Here is a 24,264-nt window from a genome sequence, read left to right on the forward strand (position 1 = left end):
AAATTGGAATTTTAATCTACATATTCGGTATCTGGGGACTGTTTGGTCACACTATTCGGACAAATGTTTACTCCGTTCATCGGGTGCTTGATTTGCATTCTGGAAAGTGAAGAAAATAAAATTCATTTAAAATTGAGTTATTTGTCTTTTGTTTTTGCTCTGGAATATAAGAATGTCAACTATTATACTCTGTGGCAACATGTTGCAAGAGTATAAAAATATAGAAAATGCTTTCTAATTAATGAAAATATAAATGTGGACCAAACTAAAAATAAAATTCTTTCAATATTTTATCTAAGGGAAGATACATATTTTTTCGAATATAACAAATGAATTATCACTACTAATGCTTACATACATATGTATGTGTAAGTTATGTTTAGGTTTTGTTTGAGTAAGCAATTTCATGCTTTTATTAAGGCCCATGATTATAATTATTGAAAAATGTTGATGTGGACGACATGTACTTCAACGCTGGAATTTATTTGAGCCAGCCGCGGTGGTCATTTTACCGAAATCATTTTTAAAACATAATAGTAGACCCTTATCTTGATAATACAGGTAAATTCTTGACCATAACTTTAGATTATATGCGTTTTATGTATTTCTCCTTGTAAACTACATGTTAAAAAAATTTATTTACTTCAAACATTCATTGATTTCCCTGTCAATATTGTATGTATATAAATATATGTATGAATACATTGTGACAAAAACGCACCGAGAAATTGTAATTAAATTCTTCGGGTAAATGGTATTTCCATTTAAAGCCAAAAACACAATGAATATCATCGATCAACCAATGAAATTGCCACTCCTTGGAGACCGTTTTCAGTCCATCGAAGAGATAAAACAAAATTCACTGAAGACCATCCCAAAAAGTGCTTATGAAAAATGTTTCGGGGTGGAAAAATCGATCATCGTCCAATTTTGACCCGGCTTCTATTAAGCTAGTGGCGTAGCTACAACTTCGGGCGCCCGGGGCCAAGGATGTTCTGCCGCCCCCCTTTATCTACCTACCTACAAGTTTCATGAGGTGGTTCGAACAAAAGTGAATTTTTACAAAATATCTTCTGTATTAAGTATATAAAATTTAGGAACTAGAAGCCACGCAAATTCTGAAGTTCCAAAATTCTCACAATACGGTTTTGAGGAAATTGATAGTAAATTTACAAGACATCTTATTAAAAGCCATAGAAAAAACCTATTTTCGCCCTATATCTTGTACACTTTTGACACAATTTGCAGGAATTTTTGCACGAATTGGAGTTTTTAAAAATTTGTTGAAGTGTTTTTCCGAATATTAAAAAAACAGCGAAGAACGTTTTGCCGCCCCCAAGACGTTGCGCCCGGGGCGACGGCCCCCTTCGTTCGTATTAGTTTTTACTCAAATTATCACTTGCTTTGATGGACGGACGGACAGACAAAGAGTCACTCGGATTTCAACTCATCCCATCAACCTAATTATTTATACATATGTACATATATATGTGCATAGGCACATAGCGCTATAGTTATCTATCTTGATTAGATTTAGCTGATACAAATAACCGCTAGGTGAACAAAATTAGAATACTCTGTAACAACTTGTTGCACGAATAGAAAAATAACGTCACTTTTTCAGCGAATTTGTCTTCGCTTTATGCGTTGTAATCTTTGTAACAGAATTCATGGCAAGACTAAACAAACTGAAACTTATTATTTCATTAAGCAATTTCGCTTCCAGTAGGTGCATTTGAAACATTTCGTTCTAATTTGTTTGATAATAACGATTAATTGTACTTATGTAAAATACCAATTTTGCATTTCATATCTCAGCACTCGACTAACTGATTTGGACAAAATTTAGTACGCGACATTCTTTTTACATTATTTTGTCACATAATGAAAATTGACCAAATCTAACAATAACCACACATACTTCCCTTATAACACAATTTTAAATTCCACTTGATTCGTTCAGTTTCCAGTACGCAAATCAAGGAGCGATTAATATAACGGGATAAAATTTTGCACGAATAATGTCTTTAGTGTGTGCCGTCTTATGTCAAAAAATCTAAATCCAATAAAAACTGTTCAAGCCATAGGTACCGAATATTTAGACCCCGGTACCTATAGTTATATGTATAGTAGATATACATACATATGTATGCACATAATATAACTGAAATTAAAGGATAATCTTTCTCTTATAATTTTATGTTTGTATGTCAAAAAGTGGTTCAACCGGACCAATACTTTCTTAGCTCCCATATACTTAATATAATGGTTTTCGATCTTCGGGGTCTTTGTACCGCACATATCGACCAATATGTGAGTTATCCAAAGAAAAAAGAAAACGTGTTTTATTCATAACAGTGTATCTTTGTATCTAAAATATATAAGTTTGAGCGAAAACTTGGCTTAGCCCCTATATAACTAATACAAGTATCAGGATTTCGAACATCCGGCTAACTTTACTCTTTTGATTGGTTTTACGCCTTAAAGTATTTTCCTGGCTTTGATTCTTGAAATTTGCAAGAGTATAAAATGTTTGGTTACACCCGAACTTAGCCCTTCTAACTTGTTCTAACTAACATTTACAGTTTGTACCAATTTTTGTTATTATATTAAGTAAACAATTGTTTCCTAGGTTAATATTATTAATATAATATAAACATTGTTATTAATAAAATTCCAAATAATTATTATATAAATCACCAAATATAAATCAGCTGATGCAATTTTATTGCGTATAGTGTTGATGTGAGGTGGACACATAAATATCACATTTTTAAGTTCGTACTTTTTTTTAATTTTGTGTGAGGTTCTCGCATATTTTTAATTTAATTCTGCGAATATATAATTATTTCATCGATATTTCGTTAAAATGAGAAGGAAAAAAACATTCCACGCCGGAAAAGGGAGTCCTTATATCCAATATGAGCAAAAAAGGAAAAGATCCTGTCAAAATTGCTAAAATAATATATTGCTCTCCAAAAATGTTATAAAATGCTTTTTATGCAACAAAACAGATCCAGCTTGTGTCAATAAAAAGATACCAAGAAAACCAGAACCAGGTAAAACCGATATTAGTGTTGACAAATACATAGTACGGAAGAGCAAAGCGGATCCTTTTAAGTCAACCAGAGAAATTATGATCGAAATTAATGACGAATATGGTGTGGATGTGTCCAGAAAGCTTGTAGGAAGACGACTCAACTGATCTCAACTTTTTGGACAAATTACCAGCAAGAAACCACTCCTGTCAAAACGCCACATCAAAATTCGACTGGCATTTGGAAAGGCCCACGGAGACAAACCAGCACAATTTTGGAAGAAGGTGACAATGATCCGAAACACACCGCAAAGGTAGTAAAGTATGGTCTCGGCAATAAAAAATTTAAAATTTATGAGTGGCCTGCGCAAATCCCAAACCTGAAACCAATAGAAAATTTATAAATTGATATAAAGTTCAAAATAGCAACCAAAAAACTCAAAAATTTTGATAATTTATGGGCTGGAATTGATGAGCCTTGGTGTTCAATCCCAAAGGAACGATATCAAGAACTGGTGGACAGCATGCAGAAAAGATGTGAGCGGATGCTTAAAAATGATGGATATAGTACAAAATACTAACGAAATGAACAATCTTTTGCAATTTTTTAATAATTTTTATAAATTTGTGTACTTTTTTTTAAACCCCTTTTCAGCTTGAGCTATTTATGTGTCCAAGCTGTCATATAGGATATTGATGTTTTCGTCTTTTTTTGGCGATAATAAAATATTTATTGTTTCAGTGTTATAGTTACATTAAAGTGAATAATTTTTAAAATAAAACGCATTCCTCTTTAAATCCGTGAGTGATAAACCTAAGGAATAAATAAATGTTTTCTTATTTGATGACCAAGTGTGCTATTTATGTGTCCATGGCTGTATGTATGTATGTATGTATGTTCATTTATTGTAAATATATATGTACCTTTTGATCCTTCCACCCAACAAGTGGGGGAAAGCATATAACAAATGAAAGCACCCAAACTCCAGCAATCAATGATTTAGCCCGTTTTGTTGACATTATACTTGGGTAGGCAACTGGACGGGTAACGGCTACATATCTATCTAAAGATATTGCGCATAAGTTCAATATGGATGCTGTGCACATCCATACATCTACAGCAAGCCACATACGACACCAGACATCACCGAATATCCATATCTATAATAAATATGAAAAATAACAATAAAATCAAAGACTACTACATTAAAGTTTTTTCATAAACTAGAGAATTGTACTACTATTACCATTAATAAAAAAATACTTACAAAATTATTGCAATAAATAAAAAAAGAGAAGAAGAAAGAAATAATTGGTTTTAAACTCAATACTTGCATAATGCACATTTTATTTCTTTTCGGGGTTTTTAGAGTCTCAATTGTAATTGATTCAATGTATACATATATACATACATACATATATGTATATGTATAATGGTTAGGTTTTAATAAAAACACTTATCACAAGCAAGAAGAGCTAAGATCGGGCGGAACCGAATATTTTATACTCTCTCTATTTGCATGAAAAACACTGTAAATGAATTCAATGTTCCGTATTGGAAGATCATATACCATACTCACTACATTTCATTATTACTTTTTACTTCATGCCCTAGATATTTTTATTCAAATCTGTCTAATTAATGGAAAGCATTGCGTACACTTATTCATGTCTATATACATAATAGCAATACTTTTTTTGTCACATCTTATTTGATTTATATTCGATACAAACTCAATAACAAAATTGGCGGAAATTGGTCGAGAAGTTCCCGAGATATAGGATTTCACCTAAAATGGGCGGTGCTACTCATGTTGTCCAATTGCTCTGTACTAAATTACAGTTTGGTACCTCATTTTGCGGCATACTTATAGCACTTCATAGATTTATTATAAATACATAATAATATTAATGAAGTTTTCGTGGCAGAGAAACATAAAAGACATAATTTTGGTGTTTTGTAAAGTTTACAACTTTTTATACCGAAAGTTTGTTAACTCAACTACATTATTATAAAGTTTTGACTACGGACTACTTTGCGTCTATCCATAAATGGCAAAATCGACTCAGCTCGTTACACTGATTGAAATTCATAGGGCCTATTTTAAAAATAATCAATATATTTTTCAATTATATTTTTAATTAAACAAACATATATGTACACTTCGCCTGTTTTTTCGCTTTATTGTTTTGCTCGCATTTTTTTTTTTTTTTTTCAAAATTATGTATAACTGTCACAGCCGAAAGGTCCATTAAAGGACATCTCGACAGGCAATTTAAAAATGCAAAAAGTCTGCTAGCAATATTGTCAATGGAGACTATACATTGTTAATGTTTGGAAGTTGATGTATGTATATTGCTAACAATGTAATGTTATTTTTGTGGTATGGCAGAGCAGTTTTCAATAAGCTAAATAGTGAATTAACACTATTTTTACACTATATAAAGTAAAATAAAAGTGTACAAACGAATTAGTGTAGTGTTAGTGAACATAAAAGTGCAAAATATAAGTTTAACTTTCAACTTAAACGCAAATATTTCAAAAGCACTACTAATATCTCTTGATCTGGAGAATCTTCTCTATCCTACCATACCCATTTTATTCCCGAATTTAGGAAGAGTGCAATATGTTTGTAATTGTCCTTTATTTTGTGCAATATTACCTAAAATTGTGGTTTTATTGAGTTAATATCCAATTTGTTGGATCGCTGTTAATCGGCGCGGGCGGAAGGCTGTCGATCGGAGTCAAAGATAGTGTTGACGCGGCGCAGTATCGAATCGAAAGATGATGTGTGATGAGTATATGGCGAATGTGTCGAACGAATTGTATCTGCTTTTTCGTTGTCAATCCGTTTTGATGAGTGGGTGCATAGGTATGGTGAGTTGTGTTGGTGTTATCAGCTGTGGTGTTATCAGCTGTGGTGAATTAAGCTGTCTTATTAGGGTGCACTAGTTTTCCCAGGTAGAGTGGGTGAATGCTTAACTCATTTAAACAGTATGAATACTTTTTTCCCCAAAAATACATTTGTTGAAAAAACTACATTTATATTTTTTTCATTTTCCCTATGCTCACACAAGAAAATTGCCAACTTCAATGGCAGCGTCAATGTAATTGGCGGATTGCTAACAATACACGTTGCCTGAAGAGATGTGGCGTTAAAGCGGTGAAAATGCCTTATATTGGGTAGTCGAAGAAGTCTTTTCGTATTTCTAATCAAACTTCAACTAATTTCTTTATAATTATTCTAATAAATAAATAAATTTATACTAATAATAATGTACCATTTTGGTCATTATTCCATCAGTGTAAAACTTTCATTGTTGTAAATCGATAAATAAATTTCCAAATTTCCAGAACGGTAGCGAGGGACCCATTGTTGGGCTACACGAACTAATACAGCATCGTCTCCGTAAACTTCATAAATTTCATTGGCGGTTTGCGTGGCATTCTTCCCTTTTTGATGCAAAAATTTCAAAATGTAGCGAAATGCTTGACAGCTGTAACTTTTTTTTTCTACTTCCCCGATTTTTTTTTAATGAATCTTAAAATTTCACCTTTTCAACATTATATGGAATTACACCATGTGATTGGTAGCTGTGGAGATATACGACTGCAACGACATCTATTCGCAACGAAAAGACTTTTTCGACTACTCAATATAATAGCTCCTAAAAACTGTACAGAATATCCTAAAGAAATATGCGAACCATAGAAGCATTTCATAAAAATTCATAACCCTAAAAGAAAGCCCCAAAGCAAAGAATGTTAATAAATAAGAAGTTAAATAAAATCCTTTTGAGTACAAATTTGTGGTTTTCACATGGGAAAACAGCGAAAAATAGGAATAACTTCGAAAATAAAAATATACCACGCGGGGAAAATGCTATACATAGACACAACGAATGTTCTTAAAGGGGGAGCCTGGTTTAGAGGTTTCAAAAAATCGATTTTTTGGAGGATTTTTTTGGGAAAGAAAGAAATAATCGATTAAAGCGAAAATCCTATAGCTATGTATATATTTAAGCATCATTTTTGGACACAAAATCTATGATATTTCGCCATTGGGAAGCAATTCCCCGATGCATTTTGCATGTGCATTTGTCGGGCGGCGGGCAGAATGCAGGTTGCAATTTCTATCGGAAACCAAAAATTCAAAGAGATTCATATTTTTAAATTTATTTAAATGAAGTTTTTTTGAGGAAAAAATTTAAAAAAAAATGGCGAACTTCCAAAAAAAAAAAAATTATGATTTTACTTAAAAAACCGATTATTTTATATAATTGATCGTGTTAAATTTTTTTTCGAATATTTTTTCGAAAAGTTCATTCAAAAACAAAAATTAAAAAAAAAATGGTACCCAAAAGTTAATGTCTACAAAAGTTATGGCTACTTGAAGATAAAAAAGCCATTTTTTTAGCAAAAAATAGCAAAATTCATAACTTTTTTGAAGTTGGACAAAAAATTTTGAAAAAATTCTCAAAAATGTTTTTCAAAGGGTAAAAAATGATGAATAAGTTTCAGCAAAATCTAAAGGGGTCGGGTTCAAAAGTGGTCGATTTGGTATGGAATACCCCATATCTACTAGGCGCTCGCTCACAATTTTCCTTCTAGCTTCGAAAATATTTTAAATTGTCATCTTTGAGGACTTAAGCAAAAAAAAATCGATTTTTTGAAGCTTCTAAATCAGGCTCCCCCTTTAAATGAATTATGGAGGCGCATGACTATTTAGATTTGGGTAGTTTTCTATGATATGACAAACAAATTCATAATTTATATTGTATTTACAAATAACCTCTTGAAATAAAAAGATGGATTATTAGTCAAAATCGCGGAATAAATAAAGCATTTAATTTATAAATTCTTCAATACATTTATGTATGTTGTGTGTTGCGTGAACAATAACCCCTTATGTTTCAATGGGCATTTATCTGTACTAGTCAATCACTATCATTAATAGAATACGTCTCTGTCTCAGGTGGTAAGGCCTGCAAATAATCGGGAATTCGGGTTGAGTAAAAAACTGAGTTCTGACAAAACGTTGATAAAAAAAAACTATTAAGGAAGTCCAAAGTTCGGGTGCAACCGGACATTTTATACTATGGCAACTTGCAAAAATCAAAGCCGGGGAAATACTTTAAGGTGTAAAACCAATCGTATAGAGTAAAGCTAACCGGATATTCGAAAATCCTGATATTAGTTATATAGGGGGTAGGCCAAGTTTTTGCTCAAATTTAACTATTTTTGGCACAAAGATACACTGTTATGTGTAAAACTCGCTCTCTAATTTCCATTGAGATAACTCACATACTTAAAATAACGATTTTCGAACTTCCGGGTGACTTTGTACCAGTATGTATAGGTATTGGTCCGATTCAACCGTTTTTGACATACAGATATACCGTTATAAAAGAAAGATTATCACTGAATTTGAATTATATATGTATCTCACACATTGGCCGAAATTTTCGATCAAAAGACTACAATAGGTACTGGGATCCACATATTCGGTACCTAGGGTCTTGAACAGTTTTCGTTGGAATTAAACAATTTTTTGTCATAGGGTGGCATACTTTAAAGGAATTATTGGCAGAAAGTTGTATCCCGTTATATTAATTGCTTTTTGATTTATGTACAGGAAACTGAACGAATAGAGAGGATTTTAAAGTTGTGTTATATGGAAGTAGGCGTGGTTATTGTCCGATTTGGTCAATTTTTACAATGTGGCATAGAAATTTAAAAAAAGTACTGCACTCCAAATCGGTCAGTTAGATCTCGAGATATGGGATTTCACCAAAAAGTGGGCGGTGCCACCCCCATCGTCTAATTTTCACACCGGTTCTCACATACCATATCGGTGGTAGTTATTGAATAATCGCGCTCTTAACTTACTTACTTCTTCAATTTTTTTTTCCAAAGGTGCCCCTGTGCTAAATATGAGTTTTATATTTTAATTAAATGCCTTGTTATGGCACTTTATATGTTTTCGTTAATGACAATTTGTGGGCGTGGCAGTGGTCCGATTACGCCCATCTACGAACTCGAACTTTTTTCTCAATTTTTACTCAAGTTACAGCTTGCACGGATGGACGGACGGACAGACAGACAGCCAACCGGATTTCAACTTTTCTCGTCACCCTGATCATTTATATGTATATACTATACGTACATATATCTATCTCGATTAGTTTTAGGTGATGGTTGCTACAAATGACAACTTTGTCGACAAGCACACATACATACATAGGAGCTCGCATACATATTGACGTCAAATTCTTTGCATCGTCGTGGATTTGACAAAATTTGATTCATTCGACAATCTTGCGACATTGTCGGCACTGTTTTCATGGTTGACCTTTTTGTAATTCGTTTTTACTAAAAAAGTAATTGGAATAAGTGGAACGGCCAAATTGAAATTATACCAAAAATATATGTGAGCGGAGGGATTTGTTGCCGCCGTTTAAGATCGCTAATAAAAAATGTAAAACAATTAAAATTAAAGAAAAAGCGAAATTTAAATATATTTCATATTGAAAAAACAAAAGTCAGTCGTTTTAATATGCATACCACAAAATCATAAAAACAAGTTTTAAGAATTTTCGCCATATATTAAAAGTCCAATATATAATAATTTGCAATCGTAATTAATGTTGAGTGTTTTAATTTAAAAGCAAGACAACTAGGAGAGACTAGAAATAGCAGACACAGACTGAAAAGAACAACGTTTCATGATCTATTAAGAATCTCAGAAAATAACAAATATCATTAGGTTTCAATAAAAAAAAACAAAAAAAACATATTTATATGCGTACTCTTGTAAATACATACATATGTGCGAATGACATTCCCATACAAACAATGCATACACAACCAACATATGTATGTACTTATATGCGTTCACTTGTGGATATGTCTTCTTCTTCTTTACTGGCGTAGACACCGCTTACGCGATTATAGCCGAGTCAACAACAGCGCGCCAGTCGTTTCTTTTCTTCGCTACGTGGCGCCAATTGGATATTCCAAGCGAAGCCAGGTCCTTCTCCACTTGGTCCTTCCAACGGAGTGGAGGTCTTCCTCTTCCTCTGCTTCCCGCGGCGGGTACTGCGTCGAATACTTTCAGAGCTGGAGTGTTTTCATCCATCCGTACAACATGGCCTAGCCAGCGTAGCCGCTGTCTTTTAATTCGCTGAACTATGTCAATGTCGTCGTATATCTCGTACAGCTCATCGTTCCATCGAATGCGTGGCCAATGCGCAAAGGACCATAAATCTTTCGCAGAACCTTTCTCTCGAAAACTCGTAACGTCGACTCATCGGTTGTTGTCATCGTCCAAGCCTCTGCATCATACAGCAGGACGGGAATTATGAGCTACTTATAGAGTTTGGCTTTTGTTCGTCGAGAGAGGACTTTGCTTCTCAATTGCCTACTCAGTCCGAAGTAGCACCTGTTGGCAGGAGTAATCCTGCGTTCGATTTCCAGGCTGACATTGTGTGTGGTGTTAATGCTGGTTCCTAAAGAGACGAATTTATCTACAACTTCAAAGTTATGACTGTCAACAGTGACGTGAGAGCCAAGTCGCGAGTGCGACGACTGTTTGTTTGATGACAGGAGATATTTCGTCTTGCCTTCGTTCACTGCCTGACCCATTTGCGTTGCTTCCTTGTTCAGTCTGGAGAAAGCAGAACTAACGGCGCGGATGTTGTGGCCGATGATATCAATATCATCAGCATACGCCGGCAGCTGTACACTCTTATAAAAGATTGTACCTGCTCGATTAAGTTCTGCGGCTCGAATAATTTTCTCCAGCAGCAGATTGAAGAAGTCGCACGATAGGGAGTCGCCTTGTCAGAAACCTCGTTTGGTATTGAACGGCTCGGAGAGGTCCTTCCCGATCCTGACGGAGCTTTTGGTGCTGCTCAACGTCAGTTTACACAGCCGTATTAGTTTTGCGGGGATACCAAATTCAGACATCGCGGCATAAAGGCAGCTCCTTTTCGTGCTGTCGAAAGCACGTGTGGATATGTCACCCGCAAAAATTATAAATATTGTTCTGCAAAAACAACAATCGTCTCAAATAACATTAGAAATCAATATGGCCGACGTCAAAATTTATAGTAAATTACACAACAACAAAATTGGGACTGGACCGGACTGGGGGTTATACTGACCTGATTTTATCTATTTTTGACATCACGACATATTATTGCCAGAAACTGATGATCTCTCAGGGAAGTATAGTATTAATTTTTGACACAAGGGAACATTTTTATCACAAAAAAATTTTTGGTGTAGGATCTTACGATATCACGAAATAAAGCTTCGTTCTTTAGATAACAGTTTTTCCCAGGAAACCGCCAGGTAGTTTTTTCAAAATATTTTATATTATTTAGAACACTTTTGTAATATAAAAACTATTATTAAATTAAAAAAACAACTCCCCGGCGTTACCTGTAAATTATGTACAGAAATAGTGTTCAAAGTTTCAAAAGAATCGGTGGTTAAAAGAATAAAAAAAGAGATATAAAATTTTACAATATCAAAATTGATTATTTTTTATTATTTATTTAAAACTGTCATGATGATTTAAAATAAGCGAACCGATCTTTATTCCTTTTCCCGACACTGAATCAACTGGGATCACTATACGAGGTGTGTTCAAAAAGTATCGCGAATTTTGAATTTTCGCGGGTTACGTATATTCGAATTTCGAATTTTTTGTGGCGTTATGTTGGTACTCATGTTTCTAACTTATGCCGACAAGCTCGGCCATTTTGAATGTCCTTTTAATTGTTGACAGCTGCTTTGCTTGCACGTGTTTTGGATCGTCTTCGATTTTTACCTATCAAAAAAATTGCACCACGATAACGCCCCTGCTCACACATCGTTGCTTGTGCGCGACTTTTTGGCCAAAACGTATTCCCCAGATCTGGCCCCCTGTGACTTTTTCTTGTTCCCTAAACTGAAGAGGCCCATGAAAGGACGACGTTACGCTTCTCTTGACGAGATAAAGACGGCATCGAAGGAGGAGATGAAGAAGATAAAAAAAAAAATGATTTTTTGAAGTGCTTCGAAGATTGGAAAAACCGTTGGCACAAGTGTATAATATCTCATGGGGATTACTTTGAAGGGGACAAAATAGATATTCATGAATAAATAAATAATTTTTGAGCAAAGTGGGGCCTCGCAAGTTCATAATCCAAAAAAAAAACAACGGTTAACTGATTCTGATAATAAAACCGAATTTTTGCGTCGGTGTGTGACAATAGAAACATAGCTCCATCATTTCCTACTGAAGTTCAATCGACAGTCATTCTAGTGAACTCCATGATGAACCGGTTCTCAGGCGTGGAAAGACGAAAAAGTCGGCTGGAAAGGTTATGGCATTAGTCTTTTGGGATGCACGTTGTATAATACATACTCAACGATTATTTTTGAGGAAGAATCTGTTTAAAAATGTACGAACATATGTATATTCAAATGATTCCTACAAACATGAATTTTGAACATATGCTTATTATTTGAAATACAATTTTTGTATTTATGAGTTGTATTAAATTTTAACATAAAGAGATAAAAAGTATTCTATGTCCGTACCCTGGTTCTAAACTACCTCTCCACCAATTTTCAGCCAAATCGGTTCAGCCGTTCTCGAGTTATAAATGGTGTAACTAACACAACTTCGTTCTGGCATCTCATATCTCCAGAAATCGATGGAGTCAGTTGGGCAAAATAGAGGAGCCATTCTTATGCCCTATATCCAGTACCTCAAGTAAATATTTGCCAGGATAAAATTTTAACACTATTGACAAATCATATGAACTGTTCCTTGCAATTAATTTCAGGAATCTTTATAAATGTTGAATTCCCTTTCAACAAGTATCGTGAATATTATTTTTCAATGAGAACGAAAAATGCTTTAAATATAATTTTGATGTGATAGTAACATTATTGTTTTCTTACAAGAAACTTTTTCTTGCATTTTATTTGCATTAAAAAAGATATTACTTAAGAAATATTCGAATAAATCGATTATGTTTTATTTGCAGCTAGGATAGCGCCTTTTGGACAGCCAGAGAACTTAAAATAATAGAGAAGGTTCAATTGTGAACAAGCGTGTGAACTGTCAAGAGCTAACAAAGTCCTATTGTGGATTTCACCACTTTGAGCTCGGAAGAGAAATTTTAACAGTGATAAGTGAACAGAGCTGAGCATTCAATGAAAATTATGTTCAGAAATATACATTACTATTACAAACGTACATTATTGCTCCTTTGCTTATATTTTTAAACGTTTACATGCTATCATATCAATTGATTAGAATTTCATTTTGCTACTTTTTGTGAATTCATGCAAAATTTATAACATTATTATTAAATTATGCAATTCTCCAAGCAAAATCTGTAGTTAATGGGCAAATGAGCTACTTTTTAAATATATCTTATCTATGATAATATTATATAATTTCATATGCATGTATATATGCTATACGAGGTGTGTTCAAAAAGTATCGCGAATTTTGTGTTTTTTCAAAAATTATTTATTTATTCATGAACTAGAGGACCCGCTTACGTTTTACTGTGGCTGCTACATAGATAGTACTACTAATACCATCTATATGATTTCTATTAGTTAGATTATAAGTATTAGTTAAGGAATAATCGCATTTTTGATGAAGCAACAAAAATGAATCAAAAAGCATTTCGTGCGTTAAGAAAAAATTGGTTTTTGGGGTAAAAATACTATTGAATTTGGGCTGTGCATCAGTGAAATCAATCGAGTCCAATCGCATATGCACTGCATATTAAGAAACGGTTCTCAAGCGTGAAAAGACAAAAAAATCGGCTGGCAAGGTTATGGCATCAGTCTTTTGGGATGCCCGCGGTATATTATTCATCGAATGATAAATGAGCCAGTTTTAATTCATTGCATTGTGTATTTGATTGCAGTTCTATTCTACCATTCCCAATATTTAGCAATTTTATTATTTTTCAGGAAGGATCAGTTTGAAATTGTACGCATACACATATGTATTCATCGTTCCCGTTTAAATATTGCATTGCTCTGTGCAATGCTTCGAAAAGATTTCTGTATATCTCAAATTTTTTATCAACACTTCAGTTATGCCGCTATTTTTTTATGCCAGACCTTTTGCATTTTAAATTGCCAGTCAAGATACCCCCTCCAATAGTTAGCAGGTATGAAAAAAATGTTATAGCGACTCATAGATGTATTGAATCACCCAATTTATTACTTAAGAACGAACAACTCTGTCCACAATATAAAAACTTGATCCATAGATGTCGCCTTTTACTTTGGCATCGTTTTCTTTAATGCACTTTTACGCCAATCTAAGGTTTGAATATTGGATACTGCGATGGTAGCGCCATCTATCGGTCAAACATTCCAAAATTAACAATTGATTAAAAATGAAAAAATAATTTAAAAAACATTTTCCAGTCGACCAAATTGTAAATCTAAACCGTCCTCGAATCTCCTTGAACATACACACAAAATTTCATCAAAATCGGTCCATCCATTTAGGAGCAGTTCAAACGCAAACAAACGGTCAGAAGATTTATATATATAAAGATATCTATTTTGTCCCCTTCAAAGTAATCCCCATGAGATATTATACACTTGTGCCAACGGTTTTTCCAATCTTCGAAGCACTTCAAAAAATCATTTTTTTTTTATCTTCTTCAGCTCCTCCTTCGATGCCGTCTTTATCTCGTCAAGAGAAGCGTAACGTCGTCCTTTCATGGGCCTCTTCAGTTTAGGGAACAAGAAAAAGTCACAGAGGGCCAACGGTTTTTCTAATCTTCGAAGCACTTCAAAAAATCATTTTTTTTTTCTTCAGCTCCTCCTTCGATGCCGTCTTTATCTCGTCAAGAGAAGCGTAACGTCGTCCTTTCATGAGCCTCTTCAGTTTAGGGAACAAGAAAAAGTAACAGGGGGCCAGATCTGGGGAATACGGTGGCTGCGGCATCATTAGTGTGTTGTTTTTGGCCAAAAAGTCGCGCACAAGCAACGATGTGTGAGCAGGGGCGTTATCGTGGTGCAATTTTTTTGATAGGTAAAAATCGAAGACGATCCAAAACACGTGCAAGCAAAGCAGCTGTCAACAATTAACCCTGCATTACTAACCTCAAATCATGTCGCATGGTTACTAACCATGGGTCTTATCGACCCTCATTTGTATTATCTATTAAAATCGTTTAAACTTATAAATTGCTAAAACGTATACGTCTTTTAGTATATTGTAGTATTTTATTGTTAAATTTATAAAATGATGTGCTAAAAAATTAATTTATATACTTAAATTGAAATTAAGTTTGTATTCATTGCAACATAGCTAAAAAAGTGAAAAAAAAGTTATCCAGCTAGATTCCGCATAAAATGATAAGTTTTAAAGATATTGACTTCAAATAAAGTGCATTTGGAACCTGAAATATAAAAGTAAAATGTTAAAAAGAAAAATTGGAATCACTTTTGCAAAAATTTTTCAATTATGTAATCTAATCGACTCAGGGTATTTTTTAAAACAATTTTTTATGCATAATATTTTACATGTTTGTTATTCTTATTGTTTATAAACGTTTAAATATGTACAAATTTAGATTACACATATATCTTGCGTTAAAAAATATTCTTTATTTTTTGTTAATTTAAAAAGTTTGCGTGTCTGGGTCGATTCGACCCTAAGGTTAGTAATGGAGGGTTAAATGAACATTCAAAATGGCCGAGCTTGTCGGCATAAGTGAGAGACATGAGTACCAACATAACGCCACAAAAAATTCGAAATTCGAGTATACGTAACCCGCGAAAATTCAAAATTCGCGATACTTTTTGAATACACCTCGTATGTGTGATATAAGTATGTACTATCTACTTTAAACCTGAATACATACAATTACAATAATAACTAATGTAAATCACAACTTTTATCATTTAAAACGTTCATACAGAGAACATAAAAACATACAGAAGGTGCAAGTTCGATATCGAATATTTGTGAAATTTGAACCGAGGAATTCACCTCACAACAATTGAATTCACGCCGTGAAATGGTAACATTGCTTTGATTTTAGCAGAAGCAACTCTGCAGAATTACAGCCTTACTTACTTTTTATTTTTATTTACACTTTTTATATGTTTCGAAGTTCTTTAAACTTAATAAGGCATATTTTCAGGTATATTTAAAGATCTTTTTTTTACAAAAAGTTTAAAAATAACAGAGTTATGTGCTGTCTTCGGAGGTGTCTAAAAAAAGTGCCCCAAATGCTGACATGATTCCGACCGAACGGGTAGCTGAAGAAAAGAAATTCAAAAAGTTTATTAAACTTAAAGGTATTCCTATACAATGACTTACGATTTTTGAAAAGTACCAAAAATTAAAAATGGCGTACTCCTGAAAAAAAAATCGTTTTTTAGGAAAAAAATTTTGTTTTTTTAATACCAAATCCAATCAAAAAGATCGTAAGTCATTGTATAGTATACATATTTATTCAACATTACTCAGTTTTAATTTGAAGTCGACCGGTCAATTTCTTGTGAGTTATGATGTCAGCAATTTTGAAAAGCTCTGCTATTCAAAAACTATTCAAGATCAAGATTTCGCAGAATATTTTTGGATATAAGCTATCGAAAAAGAAAAAAAAAATTATTTAATGTGTCACACTGGTATAGCCCCTTAAAACAATGTCTGATAATAAAGTAAAATCGTAAACAATGCCAGATAGTGCTGCTATAGTCCTAATGAAGATTTTGGAGCCGCATTTATGGACTATTTTGGCAGATACTATTTTAATCTTTGTTCGCCTAATAAAAATATATGTATTTTGATATTAGATAGAAATTTATTGTATAAATGTACATAAAAATTATTATTTTTATATGTCAATCATTTGGTCTTTGTTTAATTTTTTCAAACCGATATCATGGAAAATAATTTAAAATAGGGACTAGTTTTAATTTTTATGCTAATGTCATCCTATGTGTTAGAATATTTATTACTGCAAGATATAGTAATATATAAACATGTATTTCAATTTCAGTGACATTATATTCCGATCCATCAGTTTGTACTGCATATACATAAGTTTGTTTCGTCACAAATCTTTGAGTTTTCGTCTGTAAATAATTGATTGAAATGATAATTTGGTTCTTTCACGTCGTTGCCGCATACTTCGCTTTAACAACTTATATCGCATTCCAGAATTTCCACACTTCTCCACTTTAAACTTTGCAAATCCATTTCTCCATCACTCCATGGAGTCTTCAATTTTAATTTTTTCTTATTCATTTTGTTTTTCTATTTGGTCGTAAATCGTATTAATATCGATATTTTGGCCTTTATCAATAGTATCTTTCAATGGTTCTTTTAAAATGTGTCAGTAGCCATTTTCCAGAGTAAAATTGTTAATATCACTTTGCGTAAAAGTGTCGACAAAAAATGTTTAAGAATATTAAAGTAAACGCTTCATTGTAAAACCAGGTGAACAATATGTATAAATAAAAAAGTAAGAGATAAAAATATAACTATCATGAAAAAACTTAAGAGGTGTTCACAATATTTTGTAAATTTACTGTTGTCTATAGGCAACATTGACCAATTATGGTAATATGTATCCCAACAATGTATATTTATTTCTATTTTATTAAGATGCGTTCAAGAGGTCTAATAAAGAAATAAATTGAAAATATTGTTCAGTTTGACGCAACATGCGAAATAGAGATTCGAGAACGCGGAGAACAGCCGTGAAACTATTTTGCAATGCTGCTACTGAATGCAATTGATAATGCAAGAACACTGTTAATTTTTTGGACAAAGTAAATTTTCTAAAGCATTGCAGTCAAAATGGACCAGATAGCTGCAACGATCACAATTTTTTCAATCATACCCGATCATTGACTCAGATTTTTTGTGACGGAAAACTTTGCTTCAACAAAAATTAATGATCGTAAGCGAGCGTCCTCAAAGCGAACAATCAGTTTCAATCACTTTTGCTTGTTTCGTAATGATTTTTCTCGATCGAACGCCTTGTATGAGCAGCAAAGAATGTTCGAGAATGCTGCTTGCATTCCGATCGATCACAATCATACCGTTTGGTCATATCGGGTGGTTCCTGCCAGCGGCGCAGTCGCTGAGCGTTCTTTTTCTTTAGCTGGAAATATTATAACTGAAAAAAGAAATAGGCTCGGACCATGTTCTGTTGATAATTTATTGTTTTTAAATTCATTTTTTTTTAAGTTTTAGCGATTAAGAAACCAAGTTTATTACCTTCTTTTAATTTTAAGTTTTTGTTGGTCTCAATGAAGAAGTGATAAAAATTTGAAATTTGTGTTCCCTAATATTTTAAGGATTACCTTTGTTTATTAATTTTAAGCATTAATTGAATTTTAGTTTTAAGCGTTAAAAATGAAGAAATATATGCTGTAATGTTTTGGATTTTATGCATCGCAACTTGTTTCCGTTAAAACACACAAATATGTACATACATACATATTTGCAGGGCAATTTTCGATCTGGTTGGTTCAATCACAATCAATTCAAACGCACACTTGATCGATGTATGAGTTTTCGTGCATCATTGGACTTGATCGTGTTTTTCTGTACAATCATTTCCAATCATCATACCGGAACCGAACAATCAGTTTCAATCAGTAAGCAGAGCAATCAAATCAATTGATCGAACTCCTTCGTTTTGAGCACGAAACTCGATCGAACAATTTTGTTGCGAACCGCTGTGCTGAGTTGTGACCGTTTTGAGCGAGGTTGATCAAACCGGATCGATCATACTCAATGCAGGTCTCTGAAATGGACCAAGAGAAAAAAATTGATCAAATTTCATATGTAAGAACATACATATGAGTACAAATATTCCCCCTCATTCCCAATGGACTCCTTAAAGCTCTTTTTATATATACATTAATATAGGGTGATTTTTTAAGAGCTTGATAACTTTTTTTTAAAAAAAAACGCATAAAATTTGCAAAATCTCATCGGTTCTTTATTTGAAACGTTAGATTGGTTCATGACATTTACTTTTTGAAGATAATTTCATTTAAATGTTGACCGCGGCTGCGTCTTAGGTGGTCCATTCGGAAAGTCCAATTTTGGGCAACTTTTTCGAGCATTTCGGCCGGAATAGCCCGAATTTCTTCGGAAATGTTGTCTTCCAAAGCTGGAATAGTTGCTGGCTTATTTCTGTAGACTTTAGACTTGACGTAGCCCCACAAAAAATAGTCTAAAGGCGTTAAATCGCATGATCTTGGTGGCCAACTTACGGGTCCATTTCTTGAGATGAATTGTTGTCCGAAGTTTTCCCTCAAAATGGCCATAGAATCGCGAGCTGTGTGGCATGTAGCGCCATCTTGTTGAAACCACATGTCAACCAAGTTCAGTTCTTCCATTTTTGGCAACAAAAAGTTTGTTAGCATCGAACGATAGCGATCGCCATTCACCGTAACGTTGCGTCCAACAGCATCTTTGAAAAAATACGGTCCAATGATTCCACCAGCGTACAAACCACACCAAACAGTGCATTTTTCGGGATGCATGGGCAGTTCTTGAACGGCTTCTGGTTGCTCTTCACCCCAAATGCGGCAATTTTGCTTATTTACGTAGCCATTCAACCAGAAATGAGAAATGATATGTAGACCATAAATCGGACGTAAAGCGCGAAACACATTTCGAACCGAACACTGATTTTGGTAATAAAATTCAATGATTTGCAAGCGTTGCTCGTTAGTAAGTCTATTCATGATGAAATGTCAAAGCATACTGAGCATCTTTCTCTTTGACACCATGTCTGAAATCCCACGTGATCTGTCAAATACTAATGCATGAAAATCCTAACCTCAAAAAAATCACCCGTTATTTCCTATATCATATTTAGCAACATTTGCACTATAACAAGGTGCGTGCATAATTCTTTATGTCGCCTTGGTTTCAATTTTGTAAAATCCTTAGGAAGTATGTTATGTTTAATGCATATGTACATACATACAAGTATACATACATATATACACGGATGGGTTGTTTTATGATGAATTATAAATATTGGCGGTTTTGATATTAAGTTGTGTGTTAGCTGTTCTGGATTCATATTGTTGCTACCAAATTATGATATCATCGATTGCGTTTGAATGAAAAAAGAAGGTCACTTATTATGCATTTAGTACTCACCTCAAAAACTTCCCATATTGCCGAGAACGGAAGAACAGTTAACCCTACCAACAAGTCTGCAACGGCTAAATTAACTATTAAGTAATTCGTAACGCTACGTAATTTGTTTGAACAGAATACTGCTGCTATAACTAAAGAATTTCCGGAAATTACTAAGAGTATGATAAATAGAAGTATAGCTAACGATATTATATTCGCTGGATCTGACCATCTCAGTGATGCTGCCATATTTTCACACTCTGTCCCATTCATTGTCGTAAATTATATTTTTGTTGTTGAATTTACGCACGATAACTAAATTCCTGCAAATAAAAAGCAAATTAAGTGGGGAAATTAATTTTGTTTGATAAAGGTGCTAAGGGTGAAAAAATAAGGAAATATTAAGTTCGGGTGTAGCCGAACGCTTATATGTGCCTAAAAGTAAAGAATTAACTAAGTACATCTGAAGAAAAATATTTTATACTTTTACAATTAAGGAAAAATATATTTATGGTAGGTTTTATCGATATCGATAAACGAGAGAAAACATAATAAAGCGATTTAAGGACCGCGGTGCTTTAGAAAATAACGTCTGCGGTGGGCGACCAAATTTGTCTTTCTTATCTCAATGGATCTAAAATAGGGCGAAAACTTGACCTACCTCACATACATATAACTATTATCAGGATTTTCGAACATTCGGCTAACTTTACTCCATATGATTGGTTATTGTGTCTGAGGTACCTTAATGAAACCCAGAGAAAATTTTTTTAGTATGTAGTATGACCATATTTAATACATAAAATCGGATTGATACTACTCCAACTCTGTATAATGAGTACGTGGAAAAATATTAAATGTTAGGGTGTACTCGAACTTGGCCCCTTCTTACTCGTTTATCCTAAATTGGTGCATAGTTGGGGCACTTTAAAGATTTTCCTTTAATGGCATTTTGTAGTCTTGATAGCGACCCGATTACGCCCATCTACATTACCAAATTTGTTATAGCGCCAAGGAACATGTCTACCAAGTTACAGCTTTCACGGACGGACAGGCAAACAGTCTCTTGGATTTGAACTTTTCTTCTCATCCTGATTATGCATGCACATATGTATGTAGTATAAATACTATATCTAACTCGATTATTCTTTGGTGATACATACATACAATTGTTAGGTGAACAAAACTATTATACTCTATAGCAACATGTTACAAGAGTGTAAAAAGAAACTTACAATCGCCAATACGTATAAAACAAATGATTTGGAATTTTGGAAAACAATAATACGGATATTCAGTGATGAAAGTAAGTACAATATTTTTGGGTCTGATGGTCAGTGTATGGTTTGGAGAGCTACACATTAAAAACGTTAAACAACAGTTAAACAGGTGGCTCTGAAAGATAAAATTCCTGCACATAAATATTGCGATAGGAATGGGAATACTTTAAATTGGTAGATTCTATGTCGAGACGTTTGGATGATGTCTGCGAGAACTAAGGTTACTACACAAAGTAATAAATAATTTCTAAATAAATTTATATGTTGTTACTAGCCAGAATCCCAGAAGCAAAATACTTTCGTGAGCAATTAATATTGAACCATTTTATATTTTGTAATGTTTATTTAAGATAATACATTTAAAGTTTAAATAAATTAATAATGGTGAATGTTTATTTTGTATACTTCATTACAAAATTATCAAATAAATTTCATGGAGTACAAAAAAAAATATGGTTTATTCAATTATACTCTTATGCTACATATGTATGTAAATATTTTGTGAGTCACTGTGTATATAAAAATAAGAATTTCAAACTTTCGGTTAGTTTTATATGGTATCATATTTATGTGGTTATTTCTGTTTAAATACGGCATCATATTTGGTAAAGTAATCACACATACTTAAATAATTTTAACAAATAAACGCATTTGGTTACTAATTTAAAGTCAGAAACTACAGAACACATCATTTGCATAACAAAAATAAATTACTTTTTGCGGGATTAGTTAAATTTTCTGTCATTTACTTCATAATACGATATTATGTCATATATTAATCTAAAAAATGTATGTATGTATGTAAAAATATTATAAGAAGTTATAAAAACTTAACTATGGAAAATTGTTTAGTAAAAAATTGCTCAACACTATTATGTTTGTTATCGATGAATTTTATTTAAATACACTGAAAATATGTATACTTTAATGCATTTCATAGTATTTCTCTTCTCTATATTTTACGTATACTAATTAGTTTTTTGCGCTGTCATGTAATTAGTGTTGCAATCATGTGTTGCAAATATTTTCTGTATTTTGTCACGTATACAACTTACTTATTATTTGATTTTGTTTACTGTAGGTTTAAAAAAATATGTTTTAGTTACACCGGTATGCGACCCAGTGACGACTATTTATTATACTTTATTTTATATATGAAGAATTGACAGGAATCCGTTATTTAATTTGTAATTACACTTGATCTCTTTTTGCGCGAATTTTTTTACTCGAGTTTAAAGATGAACTAGAAAAGAACTAGAAAATCCTTTTCTCAACCGGACGACCCACCGTCGACAAACTAATTGGACCTTATCAGTGTGGCTTTAGACATGGAAAATTTATCATCGACCAGACTTTTATCAAGCGCCAATTCTTGGAAAAGACCCGTCAAAGGAAAATCGACACACACCAGCTTCAGCGAATCAAGAGACGGATGCTGCACTGGCTTAGTCATATTGCCCGTATGGAAGAGAACATTTTAGCAGTGGAGGCTTTCGATTCGGTACCCGCCGTTGGAAGCAGAGGAAGACCTCTTGGCTGCAATTGGTATCTCGAATTGCGCAAAATAGCGAAAAGAAGGAACGACCGGAACATGTAAATTTGTATGTAATCTACATGTGTTACAAACCACTTAGGCTATATCAAGCGAACGTTACCTACCCATCATTTTCACCTCAGAAAGTGTGAAAATTATTGAAATTGGATGATAACCATGCCCTCTCTAAATAAACAATTCTGACAAAAATTGGCGCCTTTAAAGTAATCCCCATCAGAAATAATACGCTCGAAACACTTTTCATAATCATTTCTTGTAATGGAAGAACTCTTTGCATACCCAAAATATCCACCAAAATCATTCGAAAGGACTCCCGAGAGATGTGGAGCTCTCTTATCATCTCTCTAAGACTTGCCTGACGATTTTCACTATATATTTTATTTTTTAATTTTTTCATCAGTTGAAGAGGTTGAAGGTCCTCCACAACGAGGCATGTCTTCAACGATCTCTCGACCGTCTTTAAAGGCTTTTGAATTATCATTTACCAGCAGAATTTAGTTACAAATTCCGGGTGCTTCTTTGTCTTAATATATAAATGTATATAAAATAGATTTACTTAAGTAATTCCAAAAATTTATGCAATTAGTTCTTGCCTTCGCTCCTAGTCTGATTAATTAGGTTTGGCGCAGACTATAAATTAAATTATTCTAGACCCTAATATGATGATTGATTTTGTCTAATAATGAACTTTGGAATCAATGATCATCGCAAATCGCGATTTTCGGCAACACCAAAACTTACATCTTCCTTACTTGTTATTTAGTCTTTACTTGCTACTATTATCGAGGCGAACTCATTTTTTACAGCTACATATGTTAACGCTAATATGAAAGTAACAAGAAACCAGCTGACCTTAAAATTTGCATTTGCACGTTTGTATATATGTATGTACAAGTAGATAAATTAGTTTAATCTCAAAAATAATTATTTCTATAGATTTATTGATATGCACACATATGAACTTTATTTAAATTTCATTGTAATACTAGTCAAAAAGTTTTTAGGAACACATTTTAACTTACATTACAACTACAGATGAGAAATTAATACACACTTAGGACATGAAAATGTGTTCCTGATTTTTAACAGCTGCTTACAATAACAATAACTAACATTACATATACTCGTGTTTCAGATTCTCCTAATTATCAAAGCTGGACTGATTCAAAGCAGTGCTTTTGTGTCTGGTACGATACGCATATACACAGATAACAAGTAAGGAATGGC

At 33.3% G+C, this 24,264-nt stretch overlaps 1 protein-coding gene and 1 long non-coding RNA gene across 12 annotated transcripts in view; both read right to left on the reverse strand.

Annotated features, from left to right (window-relative positions):
• Window positions 1-24,264, reverse strand: part of LOC105233267 (glutamate receptor ionotropic, kainate 2) — a 144,586-nt gene that overhangs the window by 114,957 nt on the left and 5,365 nt on the right. For 9 of the 11 annotated variants that reach the window (XM_049448661.1, XM_049448662.1, XM_049448669.1 and 6 more), the window contains 2 exons: window positions 20,224-20,525; window positions 3,962-4,198 (listed from right to left, as the gene is read on the reverse strand). In XM_049448661.1, coding sequence (XP_049304618.1) covers window positions 3,962-4,198; window positions 20,224-20,475 — 489 coding nt within the window. In that variant the 5' untranslated portion in view covers window positions 20,476-20,525. Of the gene's footprint in view, window positions 1-3,961; window positions 4,199-5,700; window positions 5,960-20,223; window positions 20,526-24,264 lie in introns of those variants that run through there. The other 2 variants (XM_049448671.1, XM_049448670.1) reach the window with 2 other exon arrangements.
• LOC125776493 (uncharacterized) lies at window positions 9,648-16,443 on the reverse strand. Its single transcript, XR_007421753.1, has 3 exons — window positions 16,405-16,443; window positions 16,159-16,343; window positions 9,648-15,478 (listed from the first exon to the last, which is right to left on the reverse strand). It is a non-coding gene; the product is annotated as an uncharacterized LOC125776493 (long non-coding RNA).

This window comes from Bactrocera dorsalis, chromosome 2 (genome assembly GCF_023373825.1).
Source record: "Bactrocera dorsalis isolate Fly_Bdor chromosome 2, ASM2337382v1, whole genome shotgun sequence".
NCBI classification, from domain to species: Eukaryota; Metazoa; Arthropoda; class Insecta; order Diptera; family Tephritidae; genus Bactrocera; species Bactrocera dorsalis.